The sequence below is a fragment of the Schistocerca americana genome, chromosome 5 (genome assembly GCF_021461395.2).
Source record: "Schistocerca americana isolate TAMUIC-IGC-003095 chromosome 5, iqSchAmer2.1, whole genome shotgun sequence".
Lineage (NCBI taxonomy): Eukaryota > Metazoa > Arthropoda > Insecta > Orthoptera > Acrididae > Schistocerca > Schistocerca americana.
In genome coordinates this window covers 588,848,106-588,866,745 of record NC_060123.1, presented here as the reverse complement: position 1 = coordinate 588,866,745, position 18,640 = coordinate 588,848,106, and the positions used below count along the sequence as shown (strand labels likewise).

Genomic DNA, 18,640 nt, shown 5'->3' with positions numbered 1-18,640 from the left:
CATACTGAGCTGAGTGTTCTTATTCACTTCAAACTCACATGTAGTGAATATGAATAGACTCTTGCTCTATGTGAGCAGGTATAAAATATCTACAAACTCTAAGCTGAAATTCACCAAAACGTCTTCCATCAGTCATGGCTGCACTGATGTAGACCAAAAACAACCAGAAACCAATGGGTGCAATAGCTGAATAACATTGTTCCTTGGCTAACCTGTAGACACTGCCTTGTTCACTTAGGTTACCGAAAACTTCAAAAATTTTTGTGCATGCCTTACTGTATCAATTGAAAACTTCCCCACTGCCCGCAAAACTACAAAGAGTGGGTAACTTGGCAAATAGGTAAAGATTATGGGAATTACTAATCAAATCACTCCCCAGAGTGAGGAGGGCTCTAACCTCTTTGAGAATTCCGTGAATTCGTGCATGGTGTGCTCAGGGCTCCAAGCTGTTGCAGCCCTTTCTTTGTGCCAAGGTTGCATTCTCTTCCCACACTCCTCTCTCTCTCTCTCTCTCTCTCTCTCTCTCTCTCTCTCTCTCTCTCTCTCTCTCTCCCCCCCCCCCCCCCCCCCCCCTCCGCTCCCCCCAATCTCTCTCTCTCTGTCTCTCTCTCCCTTTACTAATTACATCTAAGGTCTCTTGAGAAGCCAGTTGCAGTGATATAGCATTCATAATGTCGATGTTGAACTCAGTAGTAACTTAAGACCTAGATGCAGGTTCACCTACGAATGTTGTCTATGGAAATATGACATAGGCTAGAATGGAGCCTATCACAAAGTGCTTAGGAAAACTATTTCACCTTAGTGTGTCCTCCCAGATGTACACGAGCTAAAAAAGAGAAATAAGCTGTTCATTCTTCAAAAATAGATGTCTTACGTGCTGCAAAGTCAACTGTGTTAATATCTAAATGTTAGAAGGGAGATTTGACCTACCTTCTGCTGTATGTAGTTGTGTGCTTTAAAATACGTAGTATCAGACAACTATCTGTGAGTACAATTCTCTAAATTACGTCATGTGGGATACATTTGTTGAACTAACTATTTTATTAAAAATATTTAGGTGACCACCTGTACACTGCAAAATAAATATTCTTCTTAACAAAATGTCATTTCATGCTGAATGTAAGTGTGTAATGAAAGTGTTAAATCTACATGCGACACACGCTGTTGACTTATTTGACATTGTAGTGCAATTTTGTACAAACGTAAACGAAATAAACAGTTTACTAACAATTTTTGGTAACCATCCAAATCACATAACGTAAGTTTTGTCTTTCAGAAAGATAACTTTATGCTTTATTTAAGAATGTTTTCAAATTGTTGACCATGGACTGAAAGGCATCTTTGCAATAGCTGTTAAAAAGATGAAATGATGAACAGATGTAAGAGCACCCACTGGCAATTTGTTGACATATCTCATCTGGCATAGTTAAGGATTTATCGTAGACTGCATCTTTGAGTGCTCCTCAAAGGAAGAAATCAAGGAGAGTCAAATCTGGAGACTTTGCAGGCCTTTTCTCAGTGTTTCTGGTGCTACATGGGATGAGCAAGCTGGACAACCGTTGTGTTGCAGCCACATACACTGTTGAATATCCAGTGGTACATCTTCTAGAAGAATCGGCAAAATGTTCATCAAAAAGTGCTTATGAATGTCCCCTTAGAACGCCTGAGATGAAGTAAGGTACCACAATGTAATTTCCTATGACGCCACACCATAAGTTTATGCTCCACGGCTGTTGATGTTGCCTTGATGAAGCCAGTGTGTATTTTCGGCTGCTCAGTAGTACTTGTTGTGCAAATTTAAATTAGCATATTTAGTAAACATTACTTCATCAGAAAAGAGCACACTTCGGTAAGACTTAGTTCTCTCTCAGTTGCTGAAGGGCAAACCGAAAAAATTCTGTATAACATTTGAAATCATGTGTCGAAGCATGATGTAGCTGCAGTGATAGTGATGAGAATTCTGTCGATGCAGGATGCAAATGATACTCTTGCGGCTGATTCCACATTCCTTGGTAATATGTCTTGTACTACTGTGCAGATTGATTAGCGTCGTAGCCAGAACAGCTTCTTAATGTTCTCTGCCAGTTGCAGTTCTCTTTCTTGTCATCTTTTTGACGTTCAAGCAGCCTATCCGCACTAGCGTGTTAATAATTTGTGCAATTACCTGGCGTGTTGGACATTGGCGAACCACGTAGATAGCCCTATATCACTGTACTGTTTTTATGGCACTTCTTTCACATTCACCATATAAAACCAGTATTTCCAACTTCTCCAGATTGTATGTGTTTGTATGCAATGAATATTGAAGCAGAAATGAGTGAGTTGCAATGCAAACATGCAAACAGCCAAATGTGCTGACATTGTCACAACATAGCACAAGAGCTGTGCTTGGCAGTATTTGCATCACTAATGGCCATTCCGGCCACCGTGCTCTCAAATTCGAGGACGTTTCTCAAATTTTTTTATGACAGGTTTCAATGTCAACATTAACAAATGTTGTGTCACTGTAATTACCTTCTCAAGAGCTAACAAATTTAGTTATAAAAATGTGCTTGTTTCAATAGCTTTGATACCAGCAGTAAAAACATTAACCAGACAAAAAAAAAAGGTGGCCTCGACACTATAATATTTGCTGAAACCGCGTTTTGATGTGTGTGTAAGCATTCACAAAATAAAAAGGGTGTTGTGCCTTAGGTGACTCACCCTGTACATTCTTCACTCCATAAATGGTCTGACAAGGGGAGACCACGACGTTTGGAATGCTGATTTACTTCAAACTTCGTACACTCGTAGTACTCCATTAGGACAACAAAATGTGTAAGCAGTAGCGCGTACTTCTCAAGCGTTATTCAGAAAATCGCAAGATAATTTAGGTCGTCCAATAAATACCTGAGCGTGACCGTTTTTGTCTGGAAGCGGCGGCAGCCGAGTGGGTAGCGCTCAAGCCCGTAATTGCTGGATCGCTAGATTAAGTCCCGTTTGTCAGGTTTTTCTTTCTTTTTTTCTTATTTTTTAAACAGTCATTTTCTTTACTGTTTATATTACAATTGATATAATGGGAAAAATACATGTAATCGGACGAACTTTTATTAAATGTACAATGTTATTTGACAGTCTACAATTTTTTATTATCACAAATAATATAATAATCATAACTCTCGACTAGTAAATGACCAAACACATAAAGTGATACTGAAAATGTATGCTTGTCCGTGTCTTCAAAATTGTTCATATTTAATGGAAAAAGACCAAGAAATTGCTTGTCGTGAAGACGCTATTAAAATACACTCGATACTGCATGATCAATTATCAGCACCGATATTTGAGGAATTGCTGCATTATGCATGGTTTACTTCCAAATTATCGGCTGAAAGAGAGGTTTTTGAAAATGTTAACGAGGTTTGTTTTTCCATGAAAACCTCAAAATACCTTGCGTATGCAGAAACAGCATTTATTCAATGCAGCTGGTACCTTTTAACTTTGTTTTCCATGTTTTTACGAAAAATACCATCTTGCCATTGTACTCGTAATGTCGAAAGCGACGATTAATTGTACATCTTTCGAAAGCCATCTGTGCTGGTCTAAACTTTGAGGTAACAAGTAGTTTCAGGCTCCTTCCAGGTATAAGGGATTTCTCAAATCATGGACAAGCATACATTTTCAGAATGCTACCCACTCTGCTGCCGCCACTTCCTGGTAAAAATGGCCACGCAAAGCTATATATTTGATGACTGAAATTATCTTGAGATTTTCTCAATAACGCTTGAGAAGTACGCACTACTGCTTATACATTTTGTTGTCCTAATGGAGTACTAAGAGCGTACGAAGTTTGCAGTAAATCCGCGTTCCAAATGTCGTGGCTTCCCCTTGGGAGTGGTATCACAAATGGCTGTAATGTGACTTAACCAATAAAACATTCTAAAGTTTAACAGTATAATTTGCATCCTGAAAAGTAGTAACTCGTGTTTTGTGTTCCAAAACCTAACTACTAACAGACTAATTCATTTCTTTAGTTAGTTTTGTTTAGTTAGAATTGGTTATCAAAATCGGAAAACTGTTGAAAATTTGTTATTCTTGTTTGAGACACGTATTTTAAGATAACTGTTGGATTGCTGGTACAGTAATTTGTCTGCAGAAAAGCTTCATAATGAGAAATTAAATATATAAGTAACATTTACATCCATAAAATTTATTTTGTTTTGACAGTGACAAAATTTAGAGCACGACTAGCACTTCAGAAATATTCAGCGTAAGGTGAGGTAGGGGTGTGCACATAACTCTGCAGCAAACTGTGCTTCGTTAAAAAGATGTATTTATTCATGTAACTCATTAGTCTACCATTCGTGATTGATTCAGTTAAATTTTTTTTAAAATGAAGGCAGTAGTGGGACTGGCCTGTAGATTTTGATACTTTCTGCATTACCTTTCTTTAGTAAGGGCACAACTTTTGCATGTTTTCAGTACTCTGGAAAAGTACTCGATCTAAAGTGTGTGTAATAAATGTTTATTGTTCACTGGCATGTGTAGTTATGAGGCTAAACATTTAGTGATCTTTCATTGAATGTACTGATTGTTCACAAAAGTCATCATTTTGTGGTGTATGTTACATGTGCCATAGAGAACATTGAAGCATTGTTTATTGCACACATCTGGCAACATGATTTCTCATTATTCCAAACCGTTATTTTTCAGTTGTATTGTAATCTGGCTCTAAAAACGTATTTTTACGTATCTATGTAACATTTCCTTTTCCCCCACTTTTTTTTTTAATTTTTTTATTTTATACAAAATGTGGAACAGATTTTAAAGTTTTTGTTGAAAGAATTTTGCATGCTTGCAATTAGTTTCAGTTGTAAGATAAAGTTTGTTACTTCTCAGAGTCACACATGCATTTACTTTTTTATTTTTATGAAAAGATGCTAGCTCATTTACATAAATCAGTCAAAATCAGTCATTTTGTTGATACAAATGTATTTTTCTGTGCAAATATTTGAATACCGTATCAGTTTTTGCATGGAAAACAGTAGTCCAGTATGAAACTCAGACATGTTAAAAAATAGTCAGCTCATTAGTAGCAGCAATGAAAATGCAAAACCCAGCAGATAAAAGCAAACTTTTGTTCTTCAAAATTGGATACATGCGTAGTTGAGAGGTGCTGATGAAACACGTTAAGGGTTGAATGTGTTGGGTATTTTTACATTGAGGGTCATGGACTATGAATACAGAAACATGTTAGCTGTTTGCCAGCTCAGTATTTTCGTAGTTGTCTCTCTGATTGTGATGTCTAGATACACAATTTTTGTGGAAGTAAACTTTGTGGATAGTAGTACATGTTGGCTGAAAATATTAGTGGTTCATTAAGAGCTAGCAAGTTATGAAGTTGTGATACCTTTTTGGAGTTAAAATTTGTATTTTGTTTCAGAATTGTTTTATTTGTTTCAGGTGTGAAGCTGGAAGCACAGCCATTGACCATAGCAACTGCAGCTGTTTTATTCCACAGATTTTTCAAAGAGACTGACAGTAGCGGATATGATTGTTATGTGAGTTTCCACTCTGTTCTTTTTATTTTTGCCCACTCCCCTCAATTTGTATTACATTAATTTACAGACTGTATCAGCAATATTAAGAAAGGAACAGACTGCCAGTTCCTATAAAGATTACCTATTGAGTTGCAGACAGGTACAACAAAAAGGCCATTAAACATTCTAGCTTTTGGCCAAAGCATGCTTCAACAAAGTAAAGAGGTACACATTCACACGAACAAGCACACCTCACACACACATGGCCACTACTACTGGAAGTTCTGTTCAGAATAAGACTGTCATGTAAATGGCAATCTGGAGTGGAGTGGAAAAGAGAGAGGGATAGCAGGGTACTCGGCTGGTTGGTGGCGGGGGGGGGGGGGGGGGGGGCTGGTGGTGGTAGAAGAGTGCTGTCTAATGTGGCATGCAGGGACTAGGTCATAGGTCACAACCTGATGACACAACCAGGCACAGTGTTTGGAGGTGGGATGTGGACAGGTGGGGGGAAGGGAGCGGAAAATGGAGAGGAGTAGGGAAGAGGAAAGGACAGGCAAGTGCATTTGCGGAGGGCAGCACACAATGAGGGCAGGGAGCATAAAGAATGAGGGGATGATCTGATGGAGGGGGCGGCAACTGTTGGGTGGAGGGTGTGGGGACAGGTTCAGGCTGGGATGATTTCAAGAATTGAGAATATGCTGAAAGGATAATTCCCATCTGTGCGATTGAGAAAAAGCTGGTGGTGGAGGGGAGGATCCAGATGGCACTGGTTGTCAAGCAGTCATTGAAATCAAGCATGTTATATTCACCTGCGTGTTGTGCCACTGTGTGGTTTACTTTGCTCCTGTCACAGTGTGGCAGTGTCCATTCATCCTGATGGACAGCAGATTGGTAGTCATGCCAATGTAAAAAGCTGTGCTAGGGTTGCAGCAGAGCCGGTGAATGATATGGCTGATTTCACAGGTTGCCTTCCTTTGATGGGGTGAGATACATCAATGATGGGACTGGAATAGGAAGTGTTGGGTGTCTGGATTGGGTAGGTCTTGCACATGGCTGTTCCACTGGGATATGATACCTGTTACAAGGGGTCAGGATTGGGACCGACATGATGGACTAGGATGTTGTGTAGGTTGGTTGGGCGACGGAACATCACTTTGAGATGTGGGGAGGATCTTGGGTAGGGCGTGTCCCTCATTCCAGAATATGATGATAGATAATCAAAGCCCAGACGAAAGATGTGGTTCGGTTGTTAGAGTCGAGCATAGTATATCTTAACACATCGGAGAGAAGGGGTTCAGCACTCTCCATTTTGTTAACATACGAAGGTAATCCATTGAGTAATGACTATTTGGGTTTAATAAATTCAAGTATTATATTTTATTTGAAACTGCCTCATTCACAAAACTGAAGATTTCTTTATGGCCATGTAATCACCTTCATTGTTAGTCTTTTCTTGTCCAACCATGATCTTTAGATTCTCTGTCTAGTAGTCGGCTGCCGCCAGTCCTTTAAGCCATTCAGTCGCTCCATTCAAACTTCAGTATCACTTCTGAAATGTTTACTACCCTCACATGGTCTGTAATGACCGACAGACATCTGAGTAGAGTTTTTTCATACACATTTGTTCATCCTTTGTTGATCACTTCACAGCAATTTCTCACTTTTAGAAGGAGTGGGCCTTGTTACATCACATGGTCGTAAATTACATTAGCTGAAGCCGAGTGGCTCTTGTGATACATAAAATTGATATAAAAACCAGAAACATCATGTGCCATGGCTTAAGACAACAGTCAGATTACATTCAGTGCACGTCAGAATAAATGCACAAATGTATTCACCCACTGGTGAGGGCTCTTGTCGACATAAAACCATAGCTGGAGTCAAATGATAAAATATTTGCATAACTTTAGCATACTCCTTGCCAAAGACAAAGGCTAACTTCTCCTGAAGAAGATATTTTAGAAATATCGAAACCTAGGACAAGGGGTAATAAACCTTTGTTTTGCCACTGTTTGGCTGATTTTTTTTTCTTTTTTTCCCCAACCATTTTTTTTGTAATTAAGGTATTGAAACAAGGCCATGATAATGTTGTAGTGTATACCTGCCGAAGGCAGTCAGTAGCATCCACACATTGTTGACAGTGACAGTTTACTCTGGCAGCAACTGTATTACCTGAAAAGGGATACACATTATATACCAATGATACTCTGGCACACAAGCAGCTCATTGTTTGCACATCTTTGAAGAGGGGGTGCCTGGTGCATCTGTTCCTAATTATCTGACTATAATCATATACATTGTTATCTTGTGTTATGACTAACCTATCCACACCATCACTGTTGAGTCTCTAGTACAATAAAGAAAATACCAGGTTGAAAACAGTTAACAAAAATAAGAAGAGGCAACTACTCACCTGAAGATGACAGCTACCTGCAATTAATTTACTCATTAGTGTTGATTTGATACCATTTTCATATAGCACATATTTTTGCTTTGTTATGTTTCAGTTAATTGCTGCAACAACATTATACCTTGCTGGAAAAGTGAAAGATGATCCCCTGAAGATAAGAGATGTTATTAATGTGACACATAATACTCTGCATAGAGGTTCAGCACCTTTGGAGCTTGGAGATGAGTACTGGAACATGCGTGATGCCATAGTTCAAGCAGAATTGTTGATCATGAGAATGCTGAAGTTCGAGGTCACTGTAACACACCCTCACAAGGTCTGTTGATAAAAGAACAAACTAAAATATGAATTAGTATGGCTTTGTATTGAGTGATGTAGAGCTAAAAATGGTCTTATGAACATTTAGTAGATATTCAACCATGAACTAAGAGGGGTAATTTGTTCAATTTGTAATTAAAAAATATTTATGTATGTATGTGTTATGAAGTAATCGACTTGATTTTGCCATCTAGGTTTCTTGTTGAAGAACCACTATAGCCGTGCTGTGATTATTTGTGTTTGAGCTATTTCGATTTTACACTATTTTGTATTATGATGTGACACCCAGTTGTGGAACAGGGGGAATATGAAGCAAGAATGTTAGCCGCATTTCCAAAATTTATTCTTTTTAGAATGACTATTATGATCAGTAGGGCATTATCCAGGGAATCCAATAAATAGGCAGCAATACCCAACCTGTGTAAGTCATACAAAAAATGTAAACAACATGGCAATAATCATATTCACAATAAAATATGGAGATATAAATTAAAATTGGACAACATTTCCAAACAATATATAACACTGGGTGGTGCATACTGTGGCAAGTAGAGTAAAAGGTGTACAATATCTCAGTTTATGAGAGCAGTAGTTCTTTGTCCAACTTTTAGTGGCTTTATTATGTTCTGTAATTCAAAAAGCATCTTGTTGGTAGATTGTATCATTGAGTCTAGTGCCACACGTAGTGCAGAGGTTAGATAGTAAACTAAAATCTGTTCAACACCAAATGAAATTTTGTCACATGGCTTAATCAAACTTAACCAAGGCACCAGCATAACACCAAGTATCGAAAATTTGTTGACTTCAGGTATATTAAATCCTCTCTTATTGAGAACAAACATTTTGTTTAATTAATTAACATTTAAACTGAATTTCAGTTCAGCCTACATTGTACAGTTGCTAGACTTAATGAAAAATAATTTCCACATTTAATGCTGTTTGAAGTTAAGGTTTAAAACTAAATTCCCAGCTTTCTTGAAAATGCAGAACCAGTTGTTTCCATGGGTGAATCCCTGAACAACCTCACTTTACAGAGCTCCATAGGAAGTATTTGGTTTAACTCAATATTTTCTCCATTATGGGGATAACTTTAGGTGTGGAAGCATAATCCCAACATTTCTAATTCATTCAGATAGCAGAGGCAAGTACCTCAGAATTTTTCTGCAATTTTTGGGCAGTTTTCCAATAATGTTGACCAAAGAACAGTTAATCTTTGCCGTTCAAACATTCAAAAGAGTAGCTGTTGCACCTCACTTTGGGAGGTACCTATTCCCACTCAGCTCTCCTGCTCAAGTGCAGAGCACTGAGAATATAGAGGTACTTAAATTTGACAGCTCTGCCAGCTGTGGTGTGAACCATCTTCGGCAGCTGCAATGACTTTGTGAATGGAGTGGTTGCCAGCAATGCTGGTGTGGGTTGCCCAGGAATAGGTTCATCTACTGGGTGCACGGTTGTGGGAGCATCAGCCCCATGCCCCGTCACCACTCCCTTTTCGTCTGGAGCTGGAGCCAGTGTTTACCACACTGGTTTCAGTCTTTCCACTGATACTTTGCTGTTCATCTGACTTTGCTGAATCTCAAATGTGTGTTCACTTCATGGCAAAGCCTAGTTGGGACCCGTATACATGGGCTGAAGAGGTGTTCATGCAGAATCGGTGGACAACGTTATGTGTGAACAATCTATTGGTACCTTGTGCAAGAAGAGAGTGCAAACTGTAATGTACAGGCAGTGATTGTCAAATCTTGGCCACATGACCCTGTATCCTCTGTACCCATAAGGGTAACCCTATTTGGTCTGGCAGCAGTGTAGAATTGAGAAACTCTGCTGGCATCCTTAACGGCTCTCAGTATTCCATCTCAGCCACTGAGGTGCCAGCATCAGCCTTTTCAGCTGTCCATAACTCTAACAGTACCAGAAAGAGTGCTTTGGTCCACCTTTGTGGCTGGCAAGAGGGCTGCTTTCAATGTGTGATGCCACCTCTCCACCTCACCGTTGCTTTCTGGATGGTAACTGGTGGTGTTGTGGTGCTGGAATAGCAGAGTTTAATCAGCTTGCTGAACAGGGTGGGTTCAAACTGCCTGCCCTGGTCTGTTATAATGTACAGGGAATAGCCGAAGTGTGCCAACCAGTGTGTGACAATTGTCTCAGCTGATACTGTCAATGGTGGTATGGCATTCCCCCATTTTGTGCCTCTATGCACTGAGATGAACAAGTATCTTTAACCATCAGAACATGGTAGGGGACGCGCGCTGTCAGGGTGGATATCTGCAAATCTTACCAGTAGACCTGAAAAATGCCTAACATCAGCACGACGTGATGTCCCACTTAACACTGTTGACAGTGGAGGCAGATGTAAGCCCACTTGAGAGCCTCTTTCATAACAGACCACCTCACAAAACGTTTAGTTAGCATCGTAACAAAGGTGTTTGCCCCTGGGTTTGCCAAACTGTGCACGCTGTCAATCACTATCTCGTGAAATTGTGGCACGATATAGGGCCGCAGCACCTACCGAGAGACATTACACTGTAGCTTGACACCAGAACCTCATACCTCAACCTGCTGGAGTTGCAGAAATGATCTGCCAGTAAGTCCATCAACTGATGATTTGCCTTTTGTGCCTGGCTGAGATCATCTTAACGTCAGGATCGCAACTGTATGTTGTTGGTCACTTGAATATGTTGCACATCTAAGCATCTGTCATGAACTGACTGACGCACTGTGTACCTGGAGTGTTGAGCTGAGCACCTGCCGCTTGCATTCTGGAATATGGGTAAATTGGCTTTTGGTCAGTGTAAATCATCTCTGGATGGGCTTCGACATGAGGACAGAAGTGCTTCACACTCTCTTAAATTGCTAAAAGTTCCCCAATTTAGGTGATCCAGTTAGTTTGCCATGGAAGTAGCTTCTGGGTAATTGATCAGATGTGGCAGCAAAGCCAACTTTTCCGCCAGTGGGTCAATTCCATCTTTTGAAACTCAAAAACTGAGAAATGTCACTTCGCTTTTAACCAAAATGCATTTGTCTTCATTCATTAATACACTGTAGTCTTGTAACTTTGCCGGTCCTAAGCCAAATGTCTTACTTGTGATTGGGCATCAGCAGAGTATATGTAGATATTGTCGAAATACGCAAAGTAAAATGGCAGTCCTTTCAGCGCTTCATAGATGAATCTTTGCCAGATCTGAGCTGCATTTTTAAGTCTGAAAAATGTGTGCAAGAACTTGAAAAGGCTGAAAGGTGTGACCACTGCTCACTTAGAAACATCCATAGGTGCTAAAGGAATCTGTTTATAGATCTTACGACAATCCAGGACAGTAAAAACTGCGGTTCCAGCCAAAGAATTGTGAATTCTTGAATACATGGAATAGGATATTTTCTGGAACAGTCGTAGCACTTAGTCCCTTGTAATCCCTGCAAAGACACATGTACCATCTTTCTTCCTGACTAATTATAATGGGGACACCCAGGCACTGTCCAAATGCCATATGATAACAGAATGCAACATCTCTTCAAAAACTTTCAATTTACAGCATTTTATATGGAGCAGTTCTGTTGATGCACCTTGTAACTAGTGGCCCTGGGATCATATGTGTATAGTGTAACATCTTGTCCTTACACTGTGTGGTAACATTGATATTTGCGGAACAGGCTGTTGACATGTATTTATGACATGATGTACCCAACCATCTGCACAGACAGCGCAAAATGTGCAAGGAAATCTTTTCCTAAGATAGGTGGCAAATGTCTGCAAACATCCGCTTTAAAGGAGCAGCAAAACTGATGTCAGTTACCATCTCCTTGTGACCCAGCGTCCTGGTAGTAGAATTATTGGAGGCTAACAGCTGCAGTGACTCCGGCACTGCCATATCTGGTGCATACGATGTCAGTAGAGTGCTGACTCCCAAACCATTGTCCGCCAGAGATACTAACACAGATTGTCCTAGGCAGTGTGCAACCACTGCAATGTTCCTATGCATTTCTGTTAAACTGCCAATTGAGTTGAGAGGACAGATGGTTCTGCAGTCTTAACTAGTATGTTAATATTGCGCCGTGGTCTGGGAACTGCTGGTGTCTTGTATTTCACGCACCATCAGTGTCATTTGGAGAAGAAGAGGTCCTTAGCACCTACAGCGGACTGCTTTAGCCATTTGGGTAATTAAACAGATTCTCGTACATTGTAGCCTGCAGCCCAAACTGTCTATTATACAAACAGATGGTCGGTGTGATACCAACAGGTGGTTGATGCAGCATCTTGATCTTGTGCGGTCCTGAGCTGGTGGGTTAGTAGAACATCATGCCTGCATCTGTCTGTCTGAACCTATTCGATGCTCCATCACCTGCAATTGGTCAGCCGTCTTCTCCTGTGTGTGGTTTGTAAGTAATGACGAACTCCAGTCCTCCTTGGTATTCGCTGAAATGAAACTATCATACGACGATGTGTTTGTCCTTCTGATGACTCTGAAGCGTGACCTTAACATGTGGCATCAGTATCTGCTGGTGCTACAGCCACTACAACTGCTGAGTCTAACGTGTGGTGTGGACGGTCAGCTACCTGCAACAATTTTATCAGAGGACTGCCGCTTGTATGATCAGGGTTAGCTGCACCTGTGGAGGCAGTTGCTGCTGCCAGTGTAGAGTACCAACTCTTCAGAGACCACCGTAACTTCCACCGTAGCCCGTTAGTATTTCCAGAATTCCAGTGGGGCTCTGTCATCTATTCGCTCATGATACAGCACCTGCTTAAGCTTTAGTTTTGGTAACTTGGTGCAGTGCGTGATCAGCACAGTCTTGAATGCCTAGTAGGTCCGTGGGTGTGGAGGCTGCAGGATAACATCTGTTCTGGTCCTCAGTGATTATCTGTTGGGCAAAAATACATTCTAAAATTGCAAACCAAATCTCAGGTTGCACTGACAAAAACAGTGGTGCTCTCAACTGCAGTCGCGGCACAAATTACTCTGAGATGGCTGGTGTGCAGCACACAATGCGTGGATGCGTGCATGACATTGAAGATACTGTTCGAGCTGGTAAATTTGCCGCACCTGAGCTGTCATAACACCACAGCATAGAAACTTCCAGAAATTCCGTCTTCTGCTATAACTGTCAGCTCTCCTCACCAATCGTAACAGTTTTGCTGCATCTCCCACGGCTATTGAAAAATAATGCAAAACACGACTGTACTTTCTGTTCATGAAGTGTTTTCCTCTTGGTGCCACCAGTTATGTAGGCCAATTACAATACCCATGTATAAGATATTTTGACTTTATTATCAACTCAGAACCACAATGCAATGAAAGAACAGTCATAGTACAACTTTCGCACATTCCGAAGAGTATGTATTTGACTTCACTTGGGGAGATACACATTCCCACGAAACTTTGAGTTGTCTGGTGACTTAGCAATATATGTTGCTTCTCAAACCAACTCTCCTTGAGTCTCTGCTGTCTTGCTTTCTTATTTTTCAGTTCAATTTTTTGTGAGTTTCTTTTAATGATTGATGTTTTGGATGGTTTTTCCAAATTCATACCACAGCCAACAGTCTCCGTAATTTGTATTGTGTAGTTGAGTCTCTTTCATTCCAAATGTCGCAGGTTAGGTAAATGTTTGGTTGTATTATCACATAATATTGCATGAGTTCCAACATACTTCCCAATAAGTCCCTTTGATAATGTTTCCAATTATACTTATTTCTACACTTGTCCTACATGGTACTTTTCCTCATCTTGTGATTATATATTCTTTTTAGCCTGAATTTCTCAAAGTCTTCTGCTATTGCCACCACATTCTGCTACTTTCCGAGGTTATGCTGCTGCATTCTTTTCCTATTTTTGCTTTATTTCATCTCTCCATTTTTATAGATAGACAATTATTCACTCTTTATTGATTTTTACATAAGGATTTCATACTTATTTCTGTTTCTTATTTAGTTATTTGGTTGTATCTTTCCTCAGTCATGTTTACCTTTGTCCCTCATCTTTTTATGCTTACTATATGTCTATTCTTTTAGTTTCATGTTCACCGTCTCTTCTAGTTCTATCTCCTGCCTGTAGGCATGTCCTTGCTTTCATAAAACATTGGAGGCTTTTCTTGAAAAATTGCCTTCTTTAACAATCTTGTGGTCAGCAGAGTGCAACACCCCCTATCCTCACCCCTCAACCTATTGATGTTTTGTGCTTAACAACAGCCCTTGGAAGCCATCTAATCTTCAAAGGTGATTTCTTTTTCCCAATGTCTTTTGAGGCTTGGATCATCCTGCATTAGGAAATTATCTGGGCACTAACCTTCAAAACAATATTGTCATTTCCGCAGTTGTGGGAGTGAACCACAGCATCTGTCTCATGAACTAAGGGTGGCCAGTGATGGCAAAAACAAGTAATTTAGGATTCAAATTATTGTGATTTGGCCGCTAATGTATTACTTTCAAAAGCAATCACTGACATCTCTAGTGCGACTGAAATGACATTCTGTCCAAGCTCAGCCGTGCCTGCTTTGCTCACTGTATTGACCTGCGGGATAATCCTCTGGGGCATCATACTTAAGCTGAAAACTGTATTTATTCTACTGAAGCATCCGATAGAAGCCTCTTCAGGAATCTGGTGATTTTGGCACTTACATGCTAATACGTGTATTCCCTAATGCTATTTCTAGTTAATAACAAGACTGAATTTAGCATGGACTCAGCAATACACAACCACAATAGTAGAAGTAGAAGTAATTTCCATGTAGACTAGGGTTAAGAGTGAAGTTTAGTGTTCTGAGACTAAAAGTCTATAACATGTTGCTGGTTGGCGTCAGATATGAAATAGGAAATAAGTTTTGGATAAAAACAGCAGCTGAATGGTGTAGAATGAGAAAGTGTCATGCGCCGCCGCCGCCCCCCCCCCCCCCCCCAAAAAAAAGTAACTGTTTTGCTCCTAATGTAATTTACATGTGATTTCAATAATTATCAGTCTCAACAGATTAGTGCTAATCATAATTTCATAATTTGTTCTTAGTATATTTACGAGAAGTAGACAGCTATGGTTGCTCCTGCCTGTTGACGAATAGTTTGACTTGTTCCAGATCCCTAAAGCCCTCCATTGTGGGTTTTACACAACACAATGTGTAGATGAATGGATAACAGAGGAATAAAGTATATGTTTTACAATGAAGCACGTTAATTAAAACGTAGAACTGATGCACAGTCCTGATGTAGACAGAGTTGAAGCTGCAAAGTACGGTTTTAATTTGAAGCAGTTAGCTTCAAGTCTGACAACAAATATCTTAATTTGTACCACTTTGCTTTTTCCCTTAGTCTGTGATATGAATTGTTATCGTCACAGGTATATTTTTTTTTCTGATATAAGGACAGCACATCACATCATCTGTTATTATTTATTTATTTATTTATTTATTTATTTTTTTTTTTTTCAAGTAGCTAAGGACCACATTATTTCTACTTTTTTCTTCAAGTATCCCTGTACTTTGTATTTCAATCATTTTCCTTCGTTTCTGTGATTCACATCTTGCCAGTCTTCTCCTCAGGTTTTCCTTGGAAACTTTAGTCAAAGTTTCTTCTTGAAAGGGCCACATTTCATGGATCTCTAGCTCATATAAGTCCATATTCAGTTTTGTGACTTTTCTATAAGAACAAAATACTTCTTTTCCTTGTGGTGTCTGTAAGTTTTTCCACATATGAATTGAGCTCACGGTTACGCCCTCTTTTCTATCAGTTGTTTTTATCATTATTGTACTCATTTTGTTATTGTTTTTAAACCTTGTTGGTTTTAGTATGAACAAGAAACAATTGTCTAATGTTCATTGTATTTAAGCAGAGTATTTTTGCATCATACATGTACAGAACTGTGTGTTAATGCTGTGTAGAGTTTTGAGGTCCAATACAATATTAAGTCTGTTTTACTAATAAATGTACCTCCTGCCCTTGGTTCCATTACAGTATATGCTTCATTACTTGAAAACACTGGAAGGATGGTTTGACAAAGAGGAGTGGAAAAAGGTTCCTCTGGTGAAGGCATCAGCAGCCTTTTTGCAGGTAATTAAATAAAATGGATATCTCTGTGGAAACTTAGATTGTAACAGATAAGTGAACTAGACATAAAATATGAATAAACTATTGTATGTTATAGACACAAACAACAGAAAAAACTTTAGAGACAGGAGGGACACCTCTTACGGGACCAGAGTGTCACTGGGCACATTTTCTCTGATGTTTCGACAGATATTTGCAACTTACTGTTTGCAGAGTGTAGCTGGAGTTAGCCCAAACTGATGCTGCTCATCATGTCTTTCATATGATACCCAGTGTCACCAGAAAGCATCAGTTTGTTTCCTGTTACAAACAAAATTATTTTTGAAGCAGAATTCTACATGCCCGTTTGCTGGAGCAGTCCCAGATTAGTCTAGTGCAATATGGATTTCATCAGTATGTATTAAGAGCGACAGTAGAACATGAAAAATAACCAGTAAGTCATACTTAATGTTTCACCATCCCTATTGTTACATATCCATAAAACAGATACCACACTGGGCTAGTCTGGGACCACTCTATCAAATGGGCATGTAAATTTCTGTTTTAAAAAAGCAATTTTTTTTATTTGTGTGTGTGTGTGTGTGTGTGTGTGTGTGTGTGTGTGTGTGTGTGTGTGTGTGTAACAGGAAACAGCCAAGACTTTTTGTTGACACTGGGTGTCGCAAGACAGATGTCGTGAGCAGTATTTGCTTGGGCTGACTCCAGCTACATATTGAAAAAACAAAATTGCAAGTACCTATCAAAACACCATAGAAACTGCACCTAATACTCTTAAAAGGGACATGCAGTATATACATTTAGTGTGATAAAAATAAATTCTTGAAGAAAAGTGATAACATTATTGAATTTTTTTACTGCTGTTGTTTGGTTATAAGAACAGTTCCTCGACCATCCTCTCCCAGACTTCATCTTACGTCTAATTTCCTTTCCACTTGCACTTTGTCCTAATAGATATTCCACATTCTTACACAAACATTTTGAACGTTGTTCAGACATATTTTCTGATCATTTGGGTATAAGAAACTCTTGGTCTCAGGTGAGGTGATACAGAGTGATATGTAATTACACTTTAGTTAGTTTAAACCCCAATCACCTTTCTTTCTGTGAAAATACGTTCTCAAAAGCGAAAAGGCACATAATGTGCAATAACAAAAAGGCACAGCATAAAACAGTGACTACATCTACATGATAACCCACGGACAGATGCAGAAGTACTGTGATACGGTTGCTGTTGCTTCAGGAACACCTCAGTGTAGCATCGTGGTGCTGCTCTTCCATTGCATTCAGTGAACCCGTACACTAGGTGCATATTGGCTAACTCTTCATCGGTAAAGCTAACCAGGGTGGCCACCAATCCTTGAAAACAGGGAAAAAGCTTTGAATTTGAAAAGACAAGGTAAAAAACCTGGGAAACACCTTGAATTTCTGTGGGAAACTAGGATATTTTAAAATAATATTCATCACTTCATTTTTATATGCAAAAACATTTTTTAAATCAATGTATGGTCATTTTAAGAAGCATTCAAATAATGGATACATATTTCGACATTTAGTTTTCTTTCTCGATTGTGTGTCAGAAAATCTCTTCCACAAAACATGCTTGTGAACATTTTAATAATTCGAGCTTAAAGCTTCGTAAGATTTGGTATTGATGTTTTTGTTAGTAATAATGATTGATTGTTCCTGTGGATGACTTTACATTGACATTGTTAATTGTAAGTGCGATTTCGTGTAGTTTTGGTAGCAATTTTTTTACATGCTGATTGTCAGCCAAGAGAGATCCGCGTATACTGTATTTAATCGAATCCAAGCCACACTTTTTTTCTGGTTTTTGTAATCCAAAAAACCGCCTGCAGCTTAGAACCGAGTGCAAATCAAGCGATAGTTCTGAAAAATGTTGGTAGGTGCCACCACAACTAACTTCTGCCGTCGAATATATGTAGCGCTGCACAGGCATGCTTTGCAGGCACAAAGATAAATACTGGCGCCAAAACCTCTGCATCAGTAAATAAATTTTTAAAAAAAAGGTAGAAGACGCGCTTTTTTTCTTCGCCCCGAGTTTCGACCACTGCATTTTCATACACTATCCAACGAAGTAAATAGAAATTCCGTATTGTTCATCTTTGAATGTAGCAGCCTTTCAAATATTTGTAGCAACAAAAATATATTTCTATAATGGAAGGAAACATTCCACGTGGGAAAAATTATATATAAAAACAAAGATGAGGTGACTTACCGAACAAAAGCGCTGGCAGGTCGATAGACACACAAACAAACACAAACATACACACAAAATTCAAGCTTTCGCAACAAACTGTTGCCTCATCAGGAAAGAGGGAAGGAGAGGGGAAGACGAAAGGAAGTGGG

The 18,640-nt window shown here is 39.3% G+C and overlaps 1 protein-coding gene across 4 annotated transcripts in view; it reads left to right on the top strand.

Annotated features, from left to right (window-relative positions):
• Window positions 1–18,640, top strand: part of LOC124616176 (cyclin-Q) — a 57,721-nt gene that overhangs the window by 17,261 nt on the left and 21,820 nt on the right. For all 4 annotated transcript variants that reach the window (XM_047144460.1, XM_047144458.1, XM_047144461.1 and 1 more), the window contains exons 3-5: window positions 5,443–5,540; window positions 8,027–8,245; window positions 16,181–16,276. In XM_047144460.1, the coding sequence (XP_047000416.1) occupies window positions 5,443–5,540; window positions 8,027–8,245; window positions 16,181–16,276 (413 nt within the window). The remainder of the gene's footprint in view (window positions 1–5,442; window positions 5,541–8,026; window positions 8,246–16,180; window positions 16,277–18,640) is intronic.